This window comes from Thunnus albacares, chromosome 7 (assembly GCF_914725855.1).
Source record: "Thunnus albacares chromosome 7, fThuAlb1.1, whole genome shotgun sequence".
NCBI lineage: Eukaryota > Metazoa > Chordata > Actinopteri > Scombriformes > Scombridae > Thunnus > Thunnus albacares.
In genome coordinates this window covers 6,580,621-6,602,445 of record NC_058112.1, presented here as the reverse complement: position 1 = coordinate 6,602,445, position 21,825 = coordinate 6,580,621, and the positions used below count along the sequence as shown (strand labels likewise).

Here is a 21,825-nt window from a genome sequence, read left to right as displayed (position 1 = left end):
GCTCTCTGTGGTGTAAATGTTTCTGTTTTAAGTGTCAGGATTTCTTTGCTTGTTATATTGTATGTAAAATTACAATATAGTAAATTTATAATGAACCTTGCTCTCTTTTTCTCTTTTGTGCAGAACATCAGAAAACCTGAGATCTGATGCTTCCCGCCGTCACCATGGAAACGGAGGCCAGTCACATGCTGGAGGCAGCTCTGGAGCAGATGGATGACATCATCGCAGGTAAGCCGTAGTCATCTTTGTGACAAGAAGTAACAGGGTTTTGTGGGAAATTTGGTCTTAATTATGAGACGTTCCCTACGCTGGAGGGTGATGTGTGTGTGAGTGGAACCAGTTTGACCTTTTCTGACAACAGCAGGTTAATAAGTGGTAAACTGGGGTCTTGTTTGCTGCAACCAGCGCAGCCTTGGCCAACAAGGTTTAACTAACAGTAGGGTAAATGTTTAATGTGGTCCAGCAGTATTATGTTGGCAAACAAAAAGCAAAGGTAACATTCAATTACAGAGGACCAGAGAGACAGACAAAGGAAGTGGACTTCAGGTTATTGTGAATTCCTCAGATTTAGAAGGTTTTGTGTAACTGATACATTGTATAACTCAAAGTAGTAATTAAATATACCAGAGTTAATAGATTTAGTATAACAATGAATCCTGTTGAGCTCTATGGAGGTAAAACGTTAATAAAATGTACAACTTTTATCTATTTGTGTTGTTTTCAGTCCTTTTAAAAAGAGCTTTCAGCCACAAGGGGGCAGGCAGTCTCCCATTTCTGTCTATTCTGACAATCTAATATTAATATCATGTTCAAAAAAGGACTAATAAGATCTAACTCTTGTGCCATTTCTACCACAGGAACATTTTTAGCCGGAGTCCCTGCTCTCCTCTATCGAAGCATTGTCTCATCTCACCCTCAGCATCAACATACCACATTCTCACATATAGCAGAAGTGGACAAGTGACAGTTTATAGGTACCGTATCACTTCCAAGGCTCAGCTAGTTGCTGTTCTTTGCCAAAACCCACTGACCTCATCGAGTGCTCTGAGTTTGCCATTTCGACTCTGAGTGACCACAAATAGAAATGCATTAAAAACCCCATTAGCGATAATATCAGCCAATCAGGAAATTAGGGCCACTTATCAACAGAATTTAGATATGTTGCTCATATTGTATTCCATGATCAAGAGTTGTTGTTTTTTTCTTTCTGGTTAAGTATCTTGTGGGAATACAAGTGAAAGCACTCCACTGGTTAATGTTGTTGTGATTGAAATAGTGCTGCCATTTACTGTTTGCAGGCAGAGCAGTGACAGCAAAGGTCTCTCCCAACATTTAACTCACTTTTTAATCACCCTTGAAACGGAGCGGACATCAAAAAATAAAGCTTTTTAACTAACTTCAATATAGAATAGGACATCATTATTTGTTGAAAAGTATCACAAGCAAACAGAGGAAAACAAAACATGGCTGGCCCTCTTCCCAGAAAATGACTGCAGATGCCTCTGAAGTTGAGGTGCAGCTCAGGCAGCATGGCAGCAAGCAAAGGCAGTGAAGCTTGCTGCTGATACAGTGTGATCACCACAATATGTTAAATATGATATTACAAATTAAGGAAACTATAAGCAGGTGGCACCACTACAGCAAAATGATATGATGAAATGAAATGATTGATATTCAGCAATATGTGTGTGGTGTGTTCACAGTGGAAAAGAGCACCGCAGTGGAGAAAAGAAATGAAGACCTGCAAAAAAATTGAAATATATCGAGGAAGTCAGTAGGCCAAAATTATAAGGCTCTTTATATCTATTGCAGACATCACAGTGGTGAACAGCAGTTATTATCTTATATCAAATGACATGGGAACCAAGAAAGAAATAAAAACAAAAAGCAAAGTAGCCAACTTTATTGTGGGAATCAAAATATTAGCCTAAAGTAAGGGATAGTTGGATTGTGAAGAGATATTAGTGAAAATTACATTATTAATTCAAGGTTTTGCTGGCAGAGCTGGCTCCCTGAAAAGAGCCAAAGTGCCCATTACAAGCCACAGATATCTCGTGTTCATTTCAGCTGACATTAGGCTGTGCCAAATAAAAGAAAATGCAACAAAGCTGAAAACGCATAGGCCTATTGAAATGTTTCAAAAGGAAGATTAGTGTAAGTGTACCCAAGCATTTTCATTGACGGTAACTAACTATTAAGCCTAGTGTGACGCTGTCCTCGTTATTATCAATCGTCCTATCAGGAGAATGCAAGTACAAGCAGTGGCTGTAGGTAGACTTGCATTATAGCACCTTGATAGTTCACATTCAAGTCACCTGTGTGGTTATCAACATTGTTGCTTTCACTACATTCAGGAGGACAGCAGAGCAGGGCAGGGAGAGTCAAGTGGGACGAGGCCAAGTGAGATGCAGGTTATGGAAATATGACAGAAAGCCCGTAAGTGCAGGACAGCTGAAATAGTTTAGGCTTGAAGTATGATCCCAGTAAATAGACGAGGTCCTTTGTTGTCAAAACTGAGTCGATATTCCATCTGTCTGTCGGTGACCTATTATAGATATCTGCAGACATAAATTTCGGCTTTACATATTCTATCGATCGCAGCCACGAATGTCTTTTGAACAACTTCTGCGGTCATCTTTTCAAAACATTAATTTTCAGTCCATGAGGGATGTAGATTGCGTCCATTCACATTGAATAAATGTCAAAATGTTTACTCATTCTCTCTCTCTCTCTCTCTCTCTCTCTCTCTTTCTCTCTGTCTAGCTTTTTCTTTTATTTTTCATTACTGATGGTGGCCCCTCCGAGTTTAAACTTGAGAACAGCAAGAGATGACATTTCCTATAAGTCATCTCAGAATCAGGTTTATTGCCAAGTATGTTTTCACATACAAGGAATTTGATTTGGTGTTTTGGTGCATAACAATGAAAATAGCAAGAGAAGAATAAAAAAGAGAAAAAGCAAGTACTGTAAAAAACAAAGAATACAAAGAGTAAAATTCACACTAACATATATGAGAAGATATTATAAGAAATAAGAAAAATTATATATTGTATATAAAATACACAATATAATATTTACAATATGTTGCTGTACAGTTTTGTGCAGAATGTGTAAAAGCACATGCGGGTTATGCAGACTGCTCTGCATGTTCTTACAGGTAGTTGTGTTTGGGATGATTATTACCTCCTGTTTTGCCAACCATTCCCTGACAAATCACTTTAGTTGACATTGAACCGTTTTTATGCACCATTGTCTACCGTGCTGGCACTACTCTAGCTTTATCTGGTTGTTAGGAGGGGAAGGAGAGACATGAGAAATTATTGATGTGTGCTTTCACAGATATTATTAACTGCAGACCTGATGACTAGCAGAGCAGTCAAACCCAGAGAAATTATGAGAGGCTAAATGTGTATCTCAATCTCTAGTAATCACGCTGTAGCATTAACTGAGATTAGAATAAATAAAATATTTTCCTCAACACTAAATTACAGAAGAAAAAAAACCACAGCGTCCATGTTGTTGTTGGTTGCCTAGCAACAGTGTTCACACTGGAAAGCCAAGCATATTATCAGTGGATGTATTATTGTGCTTCAAATATGACTTTATCAATTCAATTTGAAGGAAGTAATATCACCATTAAAATAACAAACTTACTTGAGGTCCTTGACTTTGGTGGTCTGCTAGACTCCCGCTCCTGAGTCATGAAGGTGATGTTGTTTTCTCCTCCAGCACACCGACGGGAGGCCGATGTGCTATCCAGCTACTATTATACGTAGCTATTATAGTAAAAGAAAACGTACAGGTGCTGGTATATACGTTATCTGTCCTTTTAGTCCAAAAGTCATTAAGAAAGCAAGTGACGTACATTTAATAAAGCCCTGGATGGCAGGAGCGGATGAACTTGGTTAAACAGTTACTGCCCAAACGGGACGCTCTAAGAGGTAAAGCGAACACATCTGCAAGGAGGCATTTCATCATTTCATTGGTTGACACTATACCTGGCATTCTATTGGTTGGGGGATTTTGATAGGGTTGTCACACAAAAAATCTGAGAGCAGAAATCTGAGAGTAGATGTTTCACGAGCGCACAGAAGCATCGTGAGTGTGAGGAGGAGGCCTGAAGCTGGAGCAGGAAATGTGTGCAAGCAACAATATATCTGAGTGCAAGCATACAGATTGAACAGAAACAGAGCAACTCTAAGTGCAAGTAGAGGCTATTTGAGTGCAAGGGCAGGGTATGAGGGAAAGAATAACAAAATCTGAATGTGAAATCAATAAATCATGCTTTCAAATTGAAAGACCATCATCTTGAATAAAGAAAAAAGCTCCCATAACATTTGCACAGACGGTACAATTTGCTATGTTTTCTGTCTGAACAGACATTAAAAAAAATCAACAAAATCCTTTGTTCCATACAAAAATGCATTCTGAAGTTCAGCCAAAGCTAATAACATGTTTAAACTGTTTGATTTGGCCAAAGCGAATAGAAGACATTTCAAAGCAATCGCAGTATTATTTTATAAATGTACAACAGCTCTCTGAAGCAGAACGTCAGATTTACAGCAAATAAAAAGCTTGTGTTCTTACTCCAGTTGTTTTGGACCTGTGCGGGATGTTGTTGCAGTTTGTATCTAGACGGAGTTGACAGTGCGTGCATAATGGTTTCCTCTGTGCGCTCTGGCCCAAATACACTAAAGTCTGCATGGATGGACGGAGAGATGAATGGGTTCATGTTCAGTTTGTTTCTATGTTCATATTGTGCACGCTTATGTTCACTTCTCCTCAGATATCTTAAATGTATTTGTTTTCATCATGTGCAGTAACTCACTGCTGCAGTGAGAGCACAGGATAAAAGTCTGTCCTACCGTCCTGCCATGATAATACTCTTCATATCCTCACACATTGTACTAAAATGTTTCTAATAAATAAAACATATTCATACCTGGGTAAATAGCCATGTCATATTTCCATTGTAGGTCATGTACTCTCCCACATTGCTGCATATAAGCTGCGTTAAGAAACTCAAGCAAATGTTGTTTTCATTATGTACTGTTTATTAATTTTGGACTCCATATACTGTATGGAGGCTCTTTATTGTGTGGCTGTTTTTCAGAGCCACAATTATTTGAGTGCATCCAGATGTGTGTGTGTTCCTTACAGTACATGTGTGTGTGTGTGTCCCAGGGAAATGATCCAGGTGACACATGGACATTTTGCAAATATCCGGGAGGATGCATGGCTCTGATTAGATTCAGTTGTTCCTAGTGTTCACAGCTTCATTCTAGCGCTTTTTGCAAATTTGCTGGTAAAATAGATCAGTTTTGTATTGCAGTCACATTTCAGGTTTGTATAACGGTATAAATAATCATCATTCTGTGATAAGTAAGTCTCTCTTCCTCCTCCATGCTCTCTCCAGGTTCGAAAGCAGCGGCGGTGGAGTTTTCTAACAGCATGTATGACCTGGGTTCTCCCGTCAGCGCTGGTCCGCTGCAGGTCGTTCAGATAGCTGAGGACCTCAAACTTGCTTTGGAGCTCCAACCCAACCAGGAAGACAGAGACAGCCTCAGAGCACAGTTACCTACAGAAACAGCACAGGCTCTCATAGACTGGCTACAGAGGGGAACTGTGAGTACACTGTGTGCTTCAAATCTTATTTTTAGTCTTAAGATAATGTTTGTTTTCCTCAGTGTAGTGTTCAAAATCCAAATCGCAGCTATGTCAACTGTAAACCATTATATTCTATCATATCAAGCTGTATCATGATGTGATCTTTTTACTGAGCAGTCAAAATGAATGTGATTCTATTTCAACATGGTGGATTGTATGTGTTTTTGTCATCTTTGAGCTTACTTTGGTTTTCATTCCTGTTAAAAACACATGAAGAAGAAGCTAACGATCATTGTTTTCACCGACTACCAGGACATTTACTCTGTAAGCTGTAGTAAGGTAACATTCATTTTGTGAGTTGGTGACAAAAGGCCAATAAAATAAACAAAATAAACAATCTAGGTTATCTCCTCATGTCAGATTCTTGACAGTCAAGTGTAAATGACAGAAAAGTGGTAGATAGAGTTGTTGTGATGTCCATGATTAACATATCTGTAATTTAAAAGCTGTGAATCTGGCTGTGAAGTAACTCGTCCAGTCAGCTGGTGATGCTGTCGTTAGCTCCTGCAGTTTAAATATAGTGCTGATATAAAAACACTGTCAGACACCAACAATTTAACATCACCATAAGAATAATGTGGCTAACTCTGCAGCTGTTGTAACTAATTAATAAATATAATGTCACATTTGAATGCCATGATTTGAACCCTGGACTTCAACAACAAACAACTGCATTATTATATCTTATTATACAAAAGCATCTTGTGTAATACTGTGCAAAAAACTTAGATTTTTGTGTCAATATCCAAAAGGTGTATAAAGTTGTTCATTTTAACTTTAGTGTGAAACTCTTACTGTGCTTGGAGATTACACATCTGGGTTAGAAACCGTGCTGTATGTTCAGTATTCACGTCTCTGTGAATAAAAGTTGTGTTGACTTGCACTCAGGACAGAATGGATTGCCTGGTGATGCACAAGTTATATTAGTTGATTCATTGTGATGTTTTGGGAGGTCGATGTTCTCTGAGAACTGAAGTCAGATGTGTGCTAACATGCTAACCAAAAGAACCAGCTGTTTTGTGTTGAAAGGCCTCTTTCAGCAGGGAATATTTATGTTTATAGTGCACAGTGTTTTTCTTTTTGCTCTTCTTTTGAGGTCAGAGTTATTCAAAGAGAGGGCGGATTCATCAGTTCATCCAATTAAAGTGTTTATATAACAGTGGAAAATGCTGATATATTGCTTTATCCAGGGTTTAGATGTCGTAATTATTAGTGCTAGCGTAAATACACTGTGTGTAAAAACACGGTAGAGGCTGGAGATCTCTTAGATATATATTTAGATATATATATTTCTTAAAACGAATGTAAACATGATGTTTATGTAGACCTTGTGGAGCCTTTAAGTTGAATCATTCTTGCAGCGAAGGAACAACTCACATGCGCTGGTAAACCATCATCGAGTGTTTTCACAGTAGAGGGACAGTTACAGTGAGGTCAGACGGGGTCAGCTGAAGGGTCAGAGGGAGAGGAGAGGAATTTAGCTGCTGTGCTACAGAACAGCTATTCTCTGCTGCAGGAGGTTGGCATGTCTCTGTGAGGATGAACTCAGGGCTTATTTAGTCTCTCAGTGTTACAGCCGCCTCTACGTCTGTTCCTCTGTACGCTTTTATGCCTCTTTCTTTCTGTCTTATCTTTATTTCATGCGGAAACAAGGATAAAAAATCATTCAGAATAACTTTCTGCATGAAAATGTAATTGACTGTCTTGTGAATAGAGTTGATTCTTTGCTGAAGTGATGAAGTTACATTGAAGTTTCAGCCGGACAGGTGCAACCCAGATACTTCAACATATGTTAATTAATCAAACATCGCTAATATCAGCTGAAGTGTAAATATTAAACACATATGTATGCATAGTTTTAAATTCACATATATTCTTCCAGAGCAGCTTAACGAAACTAAACTTCCCAGCCTACTTTAGACGTTCACACAGGTTTATGTTAATTTATAAGCAGTTTAAACAATGTCAACACTACAAGATGTGCAGGTGTGGATTTAAGTTGGGATTATACAGCACGTCTGTGGCATGGTGTAAAACAATTCTACTGTAGGTTGTTCAGGAACAGCTTTATAGTTCTGCATCAGATTTCATTACATGTACATGTGTTGTACATTATCAGGGCACATTGCACCATAATTGTATACCTAAAAGTAGTTGGGAGTACATTCTTTCATACACATTTATATATATATATATAGAACCAGAGCCAGTAATTGTGTTTATGTGCTTTCATTCCAAGAATGGTGATCATGGTGAGCAGCTGTAGAAACATTTTTAAAGAGTTGAGATGTATGTCGCTACACCGCAAGCTTTATACACAACTATAAATCTGGAATGAATCATTCCTGAAAGTTGAAGTACAGGAAACACAACTGACTTTTTATCCACAACAAAGTTTGACATAGTTTTTCCAAGTCAGGTGTTGATTCCGACATATTTCCTCTTACCATGTTTTCATGAGCTTCATCATTATTACCACTAGAGTTACAGCAAGGGAAGGAGGGAAGGGAACAAGTGGAGAGGTTTGGGATGTGTTCCCATAAAGTTTTCCTCAGAGACACTATTACAACTCAGCTATTATCAACTTCCTGTGCTGAGCTCCCTCCCTCACACCCTCTGTCTGTCCTGCATGGCCTCTCAGCTGCTCTACCGTCTTTGTTTACAATATCCCTCACTGTTTTACCGCTCTCTCTTCCCCTTTCCTTCGTTCTCTTTCTGTTTCACTGCACACCGCTGCTCTCCCCCCCTCTCTGCGTGTTCGGACACCCTCCCTCTACTTGTGACGTGAGCCTGTTTGTAAATGAAGTACTTAGTGTAGTATTTAGGCACACTGGTCACTGGCAAGAGGATTGACTTGCTCAGGACTGTAAGGTAAGGTGAAACTCTTCAAATATGGTATAAAGATTTTGAATATTTTGGGGTTTTTTTTAGCAGTTTGAAGCATCATGACTGCTTGTGCTACATATCACATTATGCAGGCAGTGGGTCTTTTTTTTCGAAACGTGATGTTTTGAATTTCGTAAAGTCTCCTCTGTGTTTTCTGCTGAATTTACAGACACTAAGCTGTTGTCAGATTCAGTTGTATGAGAGTGTTTGCTGCTGTAGTTAAGTGTTGTCCTGCAGAGGCTGCTGTTTTCTGCCCAGAGAGCAGTTGAGAGTTTTACTCACTGATTGAGACGGTTGAGGCTGAAAAGGGAAAGTGGATCTTGGATCCAGTTCAGCAGCTTTTTCAGCTCCTATATTGTTTCAACAGCAGATGTCTCACATGCTGCACACAATCACCGGCCAACTCCTCCTCTCTCCCTGCCTTTTTTTTTGTCTTTCTTACTTTTATTCCTCCACTTTTCTCCCGCTCACCCCCCCCCCCCTCCCCTCTCGCACATACACCTCCCTTCTTCCTTTACACTGACTCAGTTTCTCTCTCCAAGCTGTTTTCTGTGCTGTTGTGTTATACAGGCAGTGTAACATGATGGTGGAGTTGTTATTAATCTGTTAATTTATTGGTGAGCAGATATAGTCAGGAGCATCGCAGTTAATGGGATAAATTGAGGGAATTTCATAGAGAAAAAGCTGATGTGGTTTAAAATGTTGTGAGCAGGTTGAATTCAACAACTGTCTGGAGGCTATTAATCATCTTTAGTGCCTGTTTTGTTTTCCTTGCGGCTATATTTCAATTTAAGTGAAAGCTCTTTCATTTGTACAATTTTTACCCCCAAATCTGCAGATGTTTTTAATGGATTTGATTGGTTTACAATAAATAATCATTCTGATTTTATGTCCCCATACATGCAGATGTTGTGTGTTTCCCTGAAAAAATCTGATTCAAGCCTATTAATATAATATATTCATATATTCATAGCTACAATGATTTATTGATTAGTTTCCATCTATTAAATTAATCGCCAACTATTTTGATTATCAATTAATCGTTTTGAATCATTTTTTAAGAAAAAAATCTCCAAATTCTCTGATTCCAGCTTCTCAGATGTGAATATTTTCTGGTTTCTTTAGTCCTCGGTGACAGTAAACTGACTTTCTTTGGGTTGTGGACTGTTGGTCGGGATAAAACAAGACATTTGAGGATGTGAGAAACAGTTCTTGACATTTTTCACCATTTTCTGACATTTTCTGGGCCAAATGACTGATCGATTAATTGAGAAATAAATTGACAGATTAATTTATTATGAAAATAATTGTTAGTTGCAGCCCTACCTATCACTAGACAAAAATGTCTGATTCTGCAAAATCCTGAATTAGTTAAGTGCCAAAAATTTTTTATGTCCAATGCCACTATTTTTCAGATTCTCACTTACTGCAATATCAGTGCAGATCTACAGTACTTTTAGGGAAAGGTTGTGATTATGGCAAATACAGTACGGCTAGGATTAGGCAACTAAAATACTTAGGGTCAGGGAAAGGTCACCTCCACACCCTTACTTTCCACCTGGCTACATAAAGGGCAGACTACTTCCTGCACTGGTGCTGACCGTTGGCACTGGACATAAATCATGATATTCAAATTCATCCAATGTGAACTCATTTCCTTGGGATACTGGGCTGCATTTTCGCCTAGTTTTTAAAGGGCCAGTTCACTCATCGACTTTTGTTTTACTGTATATAGGTTTTGTGAATTCATCCAAAGTATGCTTCGATCCCAACACAATGGACGTACACGGAATTTTGTTAAGGCTACTGAAAAAATTTCCAGCAACATTTTTTTTCCAGAAACAATACCCCCGTTACTGTGGATAATCCGCAACCTCTCCGAAGGGACTATGTCATTGGTAGAAAGTAGTTCAAGTGAAAACAGCTCTTATGACCACTGAATTTCAATAGCAGATGAACAAAAGCCTGGCAGATTATCAAGGCAGCTAGTCTGTAAGGTTGGCTGCTCCCTCCTGTCCTCATCCTGTCCACCTTCTCCCCCTTCCTGCTCCGCCCTGCTGACCTAGAGGAACGGGATCAAAGACGCTGGCGCTCCGCAATTAGTCTGCACCCTGTGGGCTTCTCTCCAGGGGATAGATACTCTACACACACTCACAGTTACACACACGTAAACACAGGAAGCATCATAAGTGTATTACTGGCAGGAAGCTGTGATACCCTGTGACTGCTGCTTGTTACTGCTGACCCAGAGACGTTAACATTGCTTCAGATGTGTGTCTGACTCAGTTGAAGATTTTAGGATTAGAATTTTTTCCAAAACTAGTCAGGAGGATGTGTGTGTTTGTGCTTTTGAAGACAGATGACACAGGATTGTTCAGTATCTTTATATAGAAACCAGCTAGGTTAAATGTTTTTGTTATAGTAGCACCAGGATAAGCAAGAACATTTTTAAATATTACACATGGTGGCTTTAATGTCAGTGGTTCTGTATCTAATGGGTTAAAGTTAGTTGTCCTTCTGCCCTCTCAGTCAACAAAAGATGATTGCAGTTCTTAATTGAAAGTTAATCTTAATTGGCGCTTTAAAATTAAGTAAAAATATGACTTAAATATAATTAAAATAACTAACTTTTTATTATTTAAAGGAGTATAAAGTGATATTTTTGGCCACTTGGGCACAGTGCAATGAGCTGTAAACACAACACTGACATATTATCACCTTATAAAGCTAATTTGGCTAACATGTTAGCAAAAAGTCGCCCATATGATGTACAAGATACAGAACCACATTAGCATTCATTTGCAGTTACTTACACTTTATGTTTATTTTATTTATTCATTCATTTTTATCTCTGAGAAAGATATACCAGCTAATCGCTAACTTTGTTGGTCTGTTGGGCAGGTAGTGTACAGTGGTTTTATAAAGTTGCGGGCCACAAAACAAAACAATCAGCTTGATGCTAAAGATGCTAAAACGCGTTTGTCACTACAAGCAACTTCTTCCACATTAAATATAGTCATTTGATCAATTGTTAATAAAGCAATGTGGATCAGTGCAGCTTTAAAAACGAGTTGTAAAAACCTTTAAAGAACTTAAAGTTACATATAAAAGTTGAAAGGCAAACCTAAATAGAGTCAATAAGGGATTTAAAAGGATTCAAACTCAATAAACAGATTTTGAAAGAAAGCCTTTAAGTCCAAACACTACATGTCATAATTACCTTGTTATTAGATGTATCAACAGAAGTCCTCCTGTAGTCCCAATATACTCTAAAACTAACTGACACAAGTATCTCTAAGTATCCAGATAATGAAATTTAAATCACACACATGCTCAAGGCTATGTAAATGCAGCAAATACTGTATACTACTGAACATGAACTCATACAGTACAGTTTTATGTGTAACTTTTTTTTTATTTGAAGACTCTTTGAAGACCTCATAATAGAACAAGCAGTTACGATATGCCTGAGTTTTATTTGCGTGTGCGTATGTGCGTGAATAAACCCGTCATGTAGACAAAAGGTCGACATTGTTACTGTGAACGCCTCTGTAAAATATACAGGAAATGGAAATCCAGCTAATGGGTTTAAACATGAGAATGATCAGACACAGAGACATATGGGAGGAGAGAAAGAGAGAGAGAGAGTCTCCTGAAGATAGTGTTTTGAAGTCTCTCTGTACTGTGAATGTAACTTAATTAAAAGAGAGCACAAGCAAGGCGGGGAGACCTGGCATGGTTCATGTTTGTGCTGATATTACAGCCTGTTGCTGCTTTGTTCATGCGTTGGACATTAGATGCTGCTGGTTTAGTGTGTGTGTGTGTGTGTGTGTAAGAGAGACAGAGAGAGAGAGAGAGAGCGAGAGAGAGAGAGAACATGGGCCAAGACACAAACAGATGACAGAAAGAAGAAAAACGACAAACCCTCCCAACACCACCCCCCCTCTTTCTGAGCTCGGCCATTTGGCCGGCAGACAGACCTCAGAAGGGAGGGAGAAGAAAAGAGGGGAAGCAAGTGAGAAGTAAAGAAAGGGGAGAAAGAAGAGAGCAACAGAGGTGGAAGGAGAGGAAGGAATGACTGGAGGTAAAAGAGGAGAGGGAAGGAGCAACAAATGGCAAAAACTCCAACCAGAACAGGGTAAGGGAGGAGGCAGCGAGTGTCTGATAAAAAGAAAGATGAGTGGGAAAGAGAGAGAAAGAAACCCGTGGTACTAAAGAAGGAGAGGAAAGAGAGAAGCACGAGCAGGGGGGGGGGGGGAGTTGTCCCACTCAGAAGGCAGAGATCGTAAAACAACCCTCCTCCACAGCTGTGAACATCGCAGTCACACACACGCACATTTTCACACATGACAGTGCTCACATGCTGCAGCACTCTGCAAACTCAAGAATCCACTCTTACTTTGTCCCGTCTGTGGGCTGCGCTTATACACTCTAACACAATAACACGCACACACATAGTCTGATAAAGTCGGACAAAAACACAGGAGGAATAGGCAGGGCAGCGATGGGCTGGGAGCATGGAGACTCCCATTGACTTCTACAAGCACTTCTCCTGGCTCAAAAAGGTGAGTTTTCAGGTTTTACTTGACTTTTATGATTCATTTTTTTCTCTTTTTCTTATGTTCACGTCTTTCCTTGTTTCACATTCCTTCTGTGTGATTCCTTGAAGGAGTTTCGAGTCTGTGGAAACGAGAGAAGAGCGGTGTTTAAAGGGGGGAGAAAAAAAAAGGAAACTCCTCTGTCCCTGTGAGATAATAATTGTTCCAGCTTAGATGCGTGTTCTTATTGTGTTACTTCCCGGCAACAGACTGTTTTCTGATGTAATTTCCCTCAGCTCAAGAGCAGGGCTGAATCTGAAAAGTTGTTTTGGGATGTGTATGTGTGTTTGTGTAGGCATGCATCACAAGGATTGCGTTATCTGATTAGAGGCATTATCCATCAGCTGATTGCTGTTGACAAAGCGGTGTCTGATACTGTAAGGATTCAATCAGAGGAAGACTTTGCCACGCGAGATCTGCGCTGTTGTTAAGATGCCAGGTTTTCAACAATAAGAGTCTGGAGTTTGAGCCGTGTGTTTTTGTGTTGTCTTGGAGTCACATAAGCAGATTATTGTTGATATAAATCAGTGCCTTGCCAAGCTTGTCTCATTTTGTCAGATGGCTTTACATTGGGCTTAAAATATTTAGCCTTAAGGCTCTTAAAACACATGCTGATTTTATTTGTATTTGAATCTTGTAGCAGTACACGCTGACCTTTTAAACTGACCTTCACAGACCATTCACATAGATACCTCCAGCAACTGTTCAGGTCATTAACAGTCATGCTTAAACTGAGCATTGTGTGAAATATCCTAAATTCTGCTACACACAAAAGAGATGTTTATCTTAAATAAGAGAATATATTAACTCTGATATTTTAGAAACTTATTATGTTGCTCATATTAACTTAATGCCTCCCTTTATAATGCATCCTATGAATTTGCACAGTGAATATTCACGTGAAGTGAAAAAAACTGTAACGGTTGTGCAAATACTCACATATTTTTCTGCAGATAGAGTTTGAATTTCTGCAGGTGGCGCTCTTTGTCTCTTTAATTGGCTTCTTTCAGTCAGTAATACAGAGTTATACTATTTACAGATTTTCTTCCATTTTTTGTCATCAGTCATGCTACACTGTGGGTAGTTACTCTGCTGATTTCTGTTTCTCTGATATCTAATCAGTCAAGCTCGGAAAACAACATATCATGCTATTTCTAAACCGCTCATACTCAAAGTACGGACACAGCAGATCAGCAGATCGAGTGAAGTTGACATGTTTGAGTCTGATTTATTTTATGGTTGTGACCATTTCTACTGCTACACTAACCGTTAAGAGACACAATGTGTAATAACATGGTATGCAAGCCAAGTGTGTGTGTGTGTGTGTGTGTGTGTGTGTAAGTTGTGTATCTGAGAGATGTGAGAGATCATGTGCTGTAGATTTGGGTGATATGGTTGGAATCAATATCACAATTGTAAGATTTTTTTTATTTTCAGCAACATAACCAATGTTTCAAGGGTCACATAAACAAATTGATGTTCAATGCTGTAGGACTTTTTCTCTGAAAACATTTTGACATGTCACAGGTGGAAATAATAAAATGAATGATTGGCTGAATTCCATTTAGCTGCTTCAGTTTCAGGGTCTTGGTATTGTTCATGCTGGCTCACTGTCACACTGTCACGTCTTACTGAGACAGTTGAAAGGAACAGAGTCATCGTTAATGATATTAGTAACACCTGCGTTACTGTTACAAATCAACACGTCTGCTGTGAAAACGGTCTATGAACTGTTTCTTCAGTTTCTCTAGTTCAGGCATAAATTCTGGATTTTGAACTCTAGTCCAACATTGTCTGAAAAGTGCATTGCATAAATATTGCATCAAAGTAGTAGATTCATCTTGCAATGGGTCTCAAAAATACAAAAGGATTCCAATCTGCAACAAAGGGGACTCCAACTCTAACCTCGGCTACACCAAACGTGTTAATTATCTATTTAGGGAAATGTGTCAGCTGACAAAACAGTGTGTGAGAGCAGTGGTTTCACCTTTACTTCCTGTCAGACAGAAGGCCCAGTTATTACAGTAACATGCTAAAACCAGCTACCAGCCACTGCGTAGAACCTGCCATGTTTATCCTGTGGTTTTCATGATGGTTTGGTGCGTTCCATATCAATAAACAGCTATTTTTATCCGTGTTTCTCGCTATGTATAGCGTGATTAAGTATGTTTAGTGGATGCTTAATGATATCAAGATTAAATATACTTAAATCTAACCTCAGACTGCACATATAGTAAATGAAAATACATCCTGAATGCCAAGGACTCACCTTCACATACACTCTCCAAACTTACTTGGATTGTTGATTGTCAAGCTGTGCAAACTTAAAATTGAATTGGACCAGCCTTTAAATTGGATTTAGAAACGCAGCAGTGTGACAAGAGACTACCTAAGCTAATGTGTTACGCATGCTCCACGACCAAATCGAATCAACAGTCGACAATGAATTTAAGAGCAACAAGGGAAAATGTTTTTCCATGCTGCAAGGCAGCTTGGTCAGTGTTTTTACTCAAAATAGGAAAATTAGGGTTTGTATGCAGAGAAATGATATTACTGTAGACAATACTGTCAGTCTTACAAAGCGGTTGCAAGTTCCTTTGTAAGGACTTTAAAATGAGTTTTAGAGTTTATAGGATAGGTGACATCCTGCATTTAGCAATATGAGTTAGTCAAATACAGTGGATGTTTTCCACAGTTATGGTCTTTTTTTTAAAATAAAAATTCCCTCCTTGTGTCTCAACGGACAGTGTTTTCCTGTTCAGCTGCAGTGGAAGTATAGTAACACAAGGAGGGAATTTAGCATTCAAAAGACCGTAACGTTGAAAGATATCTACTGGATTTGACCCTTTAGGACGACTGAAACTAAATATTAACTTCAAATAAACTTTTAAATACATTTTTTGCATAGAAGGAGGACTGCGGATTTTGTCCCATTATGAGGGGATCTTCTAATGGTCAGTATGAACAGGAGGAATGATGACAATGTTCATTTGAGCACCTGACTATTGTTTTAGGACAGACTTGAATAATTGTAAAACATGACCAACAGGCTTTGACCTTAACTCCAGTTACAGTACATATTGTACATATTGTGTACATACAGTAACTGTTATATAAAGCACTTTTTTGAGAATCATTAAAAAGTAGGTGGTGTCCTGCATGTTGTCATGCATTCTTAGGCACTGGCATCATAAACTGCATGTCATTAGGAGTCCCTCCCTCTACCCTGGCCACAGCTTTTATTCTAAATGCCCAGAACACTGCACAGCTTTCAAGACATGTGCAAACAGCAAAAACTCAACCCAGTTGCATCATTCATGCAGATGGCCTTAGTTGTGATAAATTAGTAGTATACAATGGTACTATTGTTGGGTACACCTTTAACTATTGCTCCTCCTCTTATATACAGCCTCTAATATTCAGTCTGCTGCAGAGAGGTGTACTTACTGATTGTATTTCCATCAGTCTTGACTAGAATATCCACAAAAGCGATAACATGAGCAACCTAACTCTGCCCCCAAATCCTTGCCCTCCCTCCCTCTTTGTCTACTTCCCTCTATTCTCACACAACCCAACAGGTGATGACAGACAGATAGAAACAGAATGGCCTGGTTTCCTTTATCAGCCCCTTGAAGCACTGTGCCAACCCTCTGAAATGGCCCTGCTTCTCACCAGTCTGATGGGAATATCTTTGATTATAGCACATATCAAATAGTTCCTGATTTCTCCCGCTGGAGTGACAAAAACTAAAAGTCATACTGCAATGTAATTGTAAAAATAAATATTAGACAGCAGGGGAGACCTCCTTATTCCTGGTGGTACCTGTGGTGACGGTTAGTCGAAATATAGTTTTCAATATCATTTTACTCTCTCTTGATCTTGCACTTTCTTTCTCTCTCCCCCCTCTGCTTTCTTGTCTGTCTGTTTAGTTTACAGTATGCTAATAGGTTTAATGTGTCCATATGGTCATTGTCTGGTGGCTCAGTCTGTATGCATCCTCTGAACTCACTGACCTCAGCTGCAGACAGATCATCAAGGATTACATGCTGATTTTTAAGGTCTTTTGTTGGGGTTCTGCAAGGTTAATACTTGATGTGTCTTTCATGCATGTACATGTTTCATATTGACATGTTGTAAGGCTTAAGAATCACCTGGATTGTCTGTACCCTTTCTTTTAGATGTAATTTAGTCATACAGTCAAATATGACCTACTAATGTTACTAATGTTTGCACTGCTTATTTTTGGGTGGCACTGTTGGTGGTCAAGGAACAGAAGCTAATTCCATTGCACTCAGTGTACATTGTTAGCTCCAGATAACAGTTTCAATTTAAAGCCTAGAATGCAGATGTTTACATTCCTCCTCTCAAAACTGGGTCATCAATGTAACAAGAGGAAGGGCCACTTACTGTTGCAGCTGTACATTTCTACTTACTTACTTAGACATATTTTAGGCTGCTTTTATATCCTTTTCTGGACTGTCTGACTGTTTTAGACAGTGTATTTTGGCCATAGTTGGACAGCTGTGGAGTGGACTGTAGGAATTCATGTTTCTCTCATTTTTAGTATTGATTACTCTAAACAAGTAATGGTTGAGATGATTGGTAATTACATTTTCATACCAATTATGTCATTAGTACTAATTTTCTTTAAATCTGTATCTCCTGTAAATCCTACTGTTCATGTTTTTTATTCTTTTTTTCTCTTTACAGAAGAGTTTAAAGCAGTAGTGATTTATTTTTTGGCTGCAAACACAACACTGACATATTATCACTTTATAAAGTCAGTTATGGCAAACAGTTGCCTAATTAAACATTTAGCAGACACAAAACAACATTAGCATTTATATGGAGTTGTGTTTATGTCCATCTGATGAATGTAAGTCTAAAATCCTCTTAGCTCTGTTTTGGTTCAAGTCTTCAGTTCTCCTTACTGTTCTTTAGGAACTAAATTCTCCACCATGTTCACAAGATAGTTGCTAACTTTTTCTGTTTGCTGTTTGGTGCTGAACAGCTAGCATACAGTGGGTTTATCAGAGCTCTTTTGATGAAAACAGCTGCTTGCTGGGGCTAGAAACAAGGTTGATCAGAGTGGTGAAAGTGAACCAACAGCGAGCTGAAAGATGCTAAAATGCTCTGCAGATTTAGAGAAACTGCAGAGTTGGGTGATAATTCTCTCTTTGTGGCCCCTTTCACAATCTACATTTGTCATTTTATCCATTGTTAATATAAAAATATTGATCAGTGTCTTGATACTCTTCTTCATAACAAAGGCTACCATGTATCATATCTCCAGCTTGCAGATTTTTATAATCTTAATAAACGTAGTTATAATGAAACTGAGCACTACTAGCTGATACGTTTGTATATGGAGCGACTGCTCTGAAGCTGAGAGAAGCAGAAACCGTCACCTTATCATATCCACGTTTCTAGCTGGGTAATGTTTTCCTCTCTTTCTGAATTTCCCTGTCAACAGCAGCTGCAGGCTGAGAAGTCAAGGAGTCAGCAGCCCTGGACACAGACACTCAAAGACAGGATAATCTGACTCTTTAGAAAGACATGGAAACTCTACAGACTAAATCATTTAAGCCTTACATCATTTAAAATAGTTCTGCTTGATTTTCATTTTTACTTCCTCGGTTGCGGAACACATAATTCAGCCACAACCTTAATAGCTATGGACTACATAACTGGCAAAAGAGCCTCTGACCAAAAGGAAAAAGCCACTTCACAGTGTTTGCTTAAATACATATTAGAAAGTATTTCTATTTCTAGACAGTTTGACACACACATTTTCTCCTGCTTGGCTGACTACTAAAAAGGAAAAATATCCATATCTGTTTATTTAAGATGTTGTGCTATTTCTAGATATATGGGAGTCAGATGAGTCAGATGATCTTTCGTAACTCTGTATCATGTGCTTTGTGAGAAATAAACCCTTAGAACAACGCTTTTATCAGTCATGCCTAGACCAATCCTGGACATGAAGTGGTGGGAGTGGATTATAGATGCCACTTCACTTCTTACTTTTTAAAATTCTTAACATGCCATCAATGCAAAACAGAAACCTGCAATATTGGAACTCTTTTTTTATTTATTTAACAATTACAATAACAGCATATTCACTCTATCTCCCACAGTATGTGTGACTCATGACTTGATAGACTTGTCAGTAGTTTTTGCAGAGTTTGATAAGACATAAAAATAAACAAAAAAAAGAAAGATATCATCAAAATGACAGTTGTTATTTAAAGCTGCAGACAACATTTAGGAATGTTAACCAGCTAAAATGATCCTGTTCATCCAGATAACTTCAAACATAGCTGAGGTAGATGATACTAATCAGTCGTACTTACATCATTTCCTTATTTTTAATGAACGGACTAGAATTTATTCCTTATTATTATCACAATGTCATAATCAACTACCATGTTTTGTGGTTTAATTGGTCTAATAACAGTCAGAAACATTCAGTTGGGTATATTTATTTTGCTTAGAGTATCTTAAACGCTATATAGATTTGCTGTTTTTTCAGTGAACTAATTTTGTTTTGTTTTTTATCATCTATGAATATTTTACTTTTTGTGAACATGAAAGCATTATAGTCACACCAACAAATCTTTATCATTTCTGAATATTTTAGGTGTTTTTAACTTGGTGCCCATCATGAAAGGGGTTGAAAATGAATTGAATGTTTGGAGTTCAACTTGAAAAGCCATTATTTACCTAACTGTGAATAAGTCGACACTTTTGCAGGATCTGGCTGAAGAACTTGTTGCTGTGACAACAGTTGGAGGTTAACTAGAACTGTTGTTCTAAAGCCAGGTGTGAAAAATGCATCAATCCAGGGTTGTGTTAAATTATCAGTAATCTAGTCAAGCTAATTAATTTATCCACCTATGAAGAACAAGGCTCAGGGGAAAGTAGTGATGTTCAGTTGGTTTACCCCTATGAACATGAGCTCAGTTCTGATATGGACATGTTGGAAGTAGTCCTAGAGGTCACCACAGATGCCGCCCTTCATCCTTAACCTGCTTGTTAACCTGTATGTTTCTGCTCTTTGTGTTTGTCCAGGTGAACCTGTGTTCTCCAGCCAACAATGAAACCTACCAAGAACGACTGCTCCGCCTAGAGGGAGACAAAGAGTCTCTGGTGCTACAGGTAAGAAGTGTGTGTGTTTGTGTGTGTGTGTGTGTGTTTAATGTACATCAAAATACTATTTTCAACAACTTCCTAAACATACAGAAGCAACATAGCTTATTCTTATATAACATGTTGTCTGCATGAGATTCAGTGAGACATTCAAACTGTCCTACTTTTGTTAAAATGTACAAAAAAGCCAATAACACAATTAAAGAGAAACATAATTATAATCCTACTTTGTTTTGTTTTGACATAATCGTTTCAATCTCTACCATGAGTAAATGATCCAGGGATTTGTCTGGAAGGATTGGTGCCACACTGGAAAAACATCTTAGTTTCTGGTCTGTAATCCTGATTCTTTAGATATTTCATGTTATTTCATAACAAAACATGCCCGGACACCTTCAGCTTCAACTGTCTGAGCATGTGATTACTGACGGCTTTTACAGTAACCATCAACATCAGCACTACTGTGGTAAAGCAGAAGATTATAGATCTCTGCACGACGTGATGTCAACAGCTTCTCCCTGCTCTTTAATAGCTGGTTCATACAGATACACAATCTGTCTTTACATTCCTCCTGCTTAAACGGTAGTTTTCAAACTGCTCCTCAGGCTATTTTCACCTGTATGTGTGTGTTTGTTTTGTGCACTCCCCATGTAAGCGGATCATTTTTTAATGTTGAGGTAAAGTGCACCACCCGCCCGGACGGCTCTGGTTCATAAAGTTCATTTCTCACCACCACTCACTCACTCACTCACACACACACACACACCTTGTCGTTACACATTCTTCCTGTGACGTCGGCTGTGATTGGTTGATATCCAAGGTGACAGGGCTTATATGGTTGGTTGGTTGTTGACAGGTCATCCCCTCTGTGGTTCTTTGGTTTACTTTCCCTCCACCTGCCTCTCCTTCAGGACTATTTGTGTGAGGTGTCGTCTTGCTTCAGTGTGTCTTTGTGTGTGTTAGCATGCACACTCTCTGTTCAGTAACTGACTTTCCTATAGCCTAGAAGGGAACTTTCACCTCCATTTGTGTGTGTGCGTGTGTGTGTGTGTGTGTGTGTGTGGCTCAGCAGCGGAGCAGAGCAGAGGTAAGACTGAGTTTGTAACAACTTTCAGTGTTTCTCCTCAACATTAAGAGTTTATTACATCAAAGTCATGACTTGTGTTTTAGTTGCTTACTTTGACTTGCTGATATCAAAATGTAAACTTGTGATAAGTTGCACAGAGAGTAGACTTGACTTCACAGAGATGTTACAGTGTCAGGTAGATGATTTCAGGTGCTGAACAAAGACAGGATCCTAGATGTAACTCATTCACACACTTGTTCATTCATTCACCCACTTACTTGTCGTTTGACATTTGAGGAAGCATAGCAACATCCACAGACCAACAGAACATTCACTTGCCACCTCTTTGTAACAAAACGGAGTCCTTGTTTTCTTTGTTTACTGGATTTTGATGCATCCTGAGCCAGAAACTTTGCAGGAGATTCTTTTTTTTTGCCAGAGTGCTGCGAAACAGGACAT

At 38.7% G+C, this 21,825-nt stretch overlaps 1 protein-coding gene across 2 annotated transcripts in view; it reads left to right on the top strand.

Moving 5' to 3' along the window:
* ppfibp2b (PPFIA binding protein 2b) overlaps window positions 1–21,825 on the top strand; it is an 86,220-nt gene that overhangs the window by 20,566 nt on the left and 43,829 nt on the right. For both annotated transcript variants that reach the window (XM_044355424.1, XM_044355425.1), the window contains exons 2-4: window positions 124–228; window positions 5,417–5,625; window positions 20,223–20,309. In XM_044355424.1, coding sequence (XP_044211359.1) covers window positions 147–228; window positions 5,417–5,625; window positions 20,223–20,309 — 378 coding nt within the window. In that variant the 5' untranslated portion in view covers window positions 124–146. The remainder of the gene's footprint in view (window positions 1–123; window positions 229–5,416; window positions 5,626–20,222; window positions 20,310–21,825) is intronic.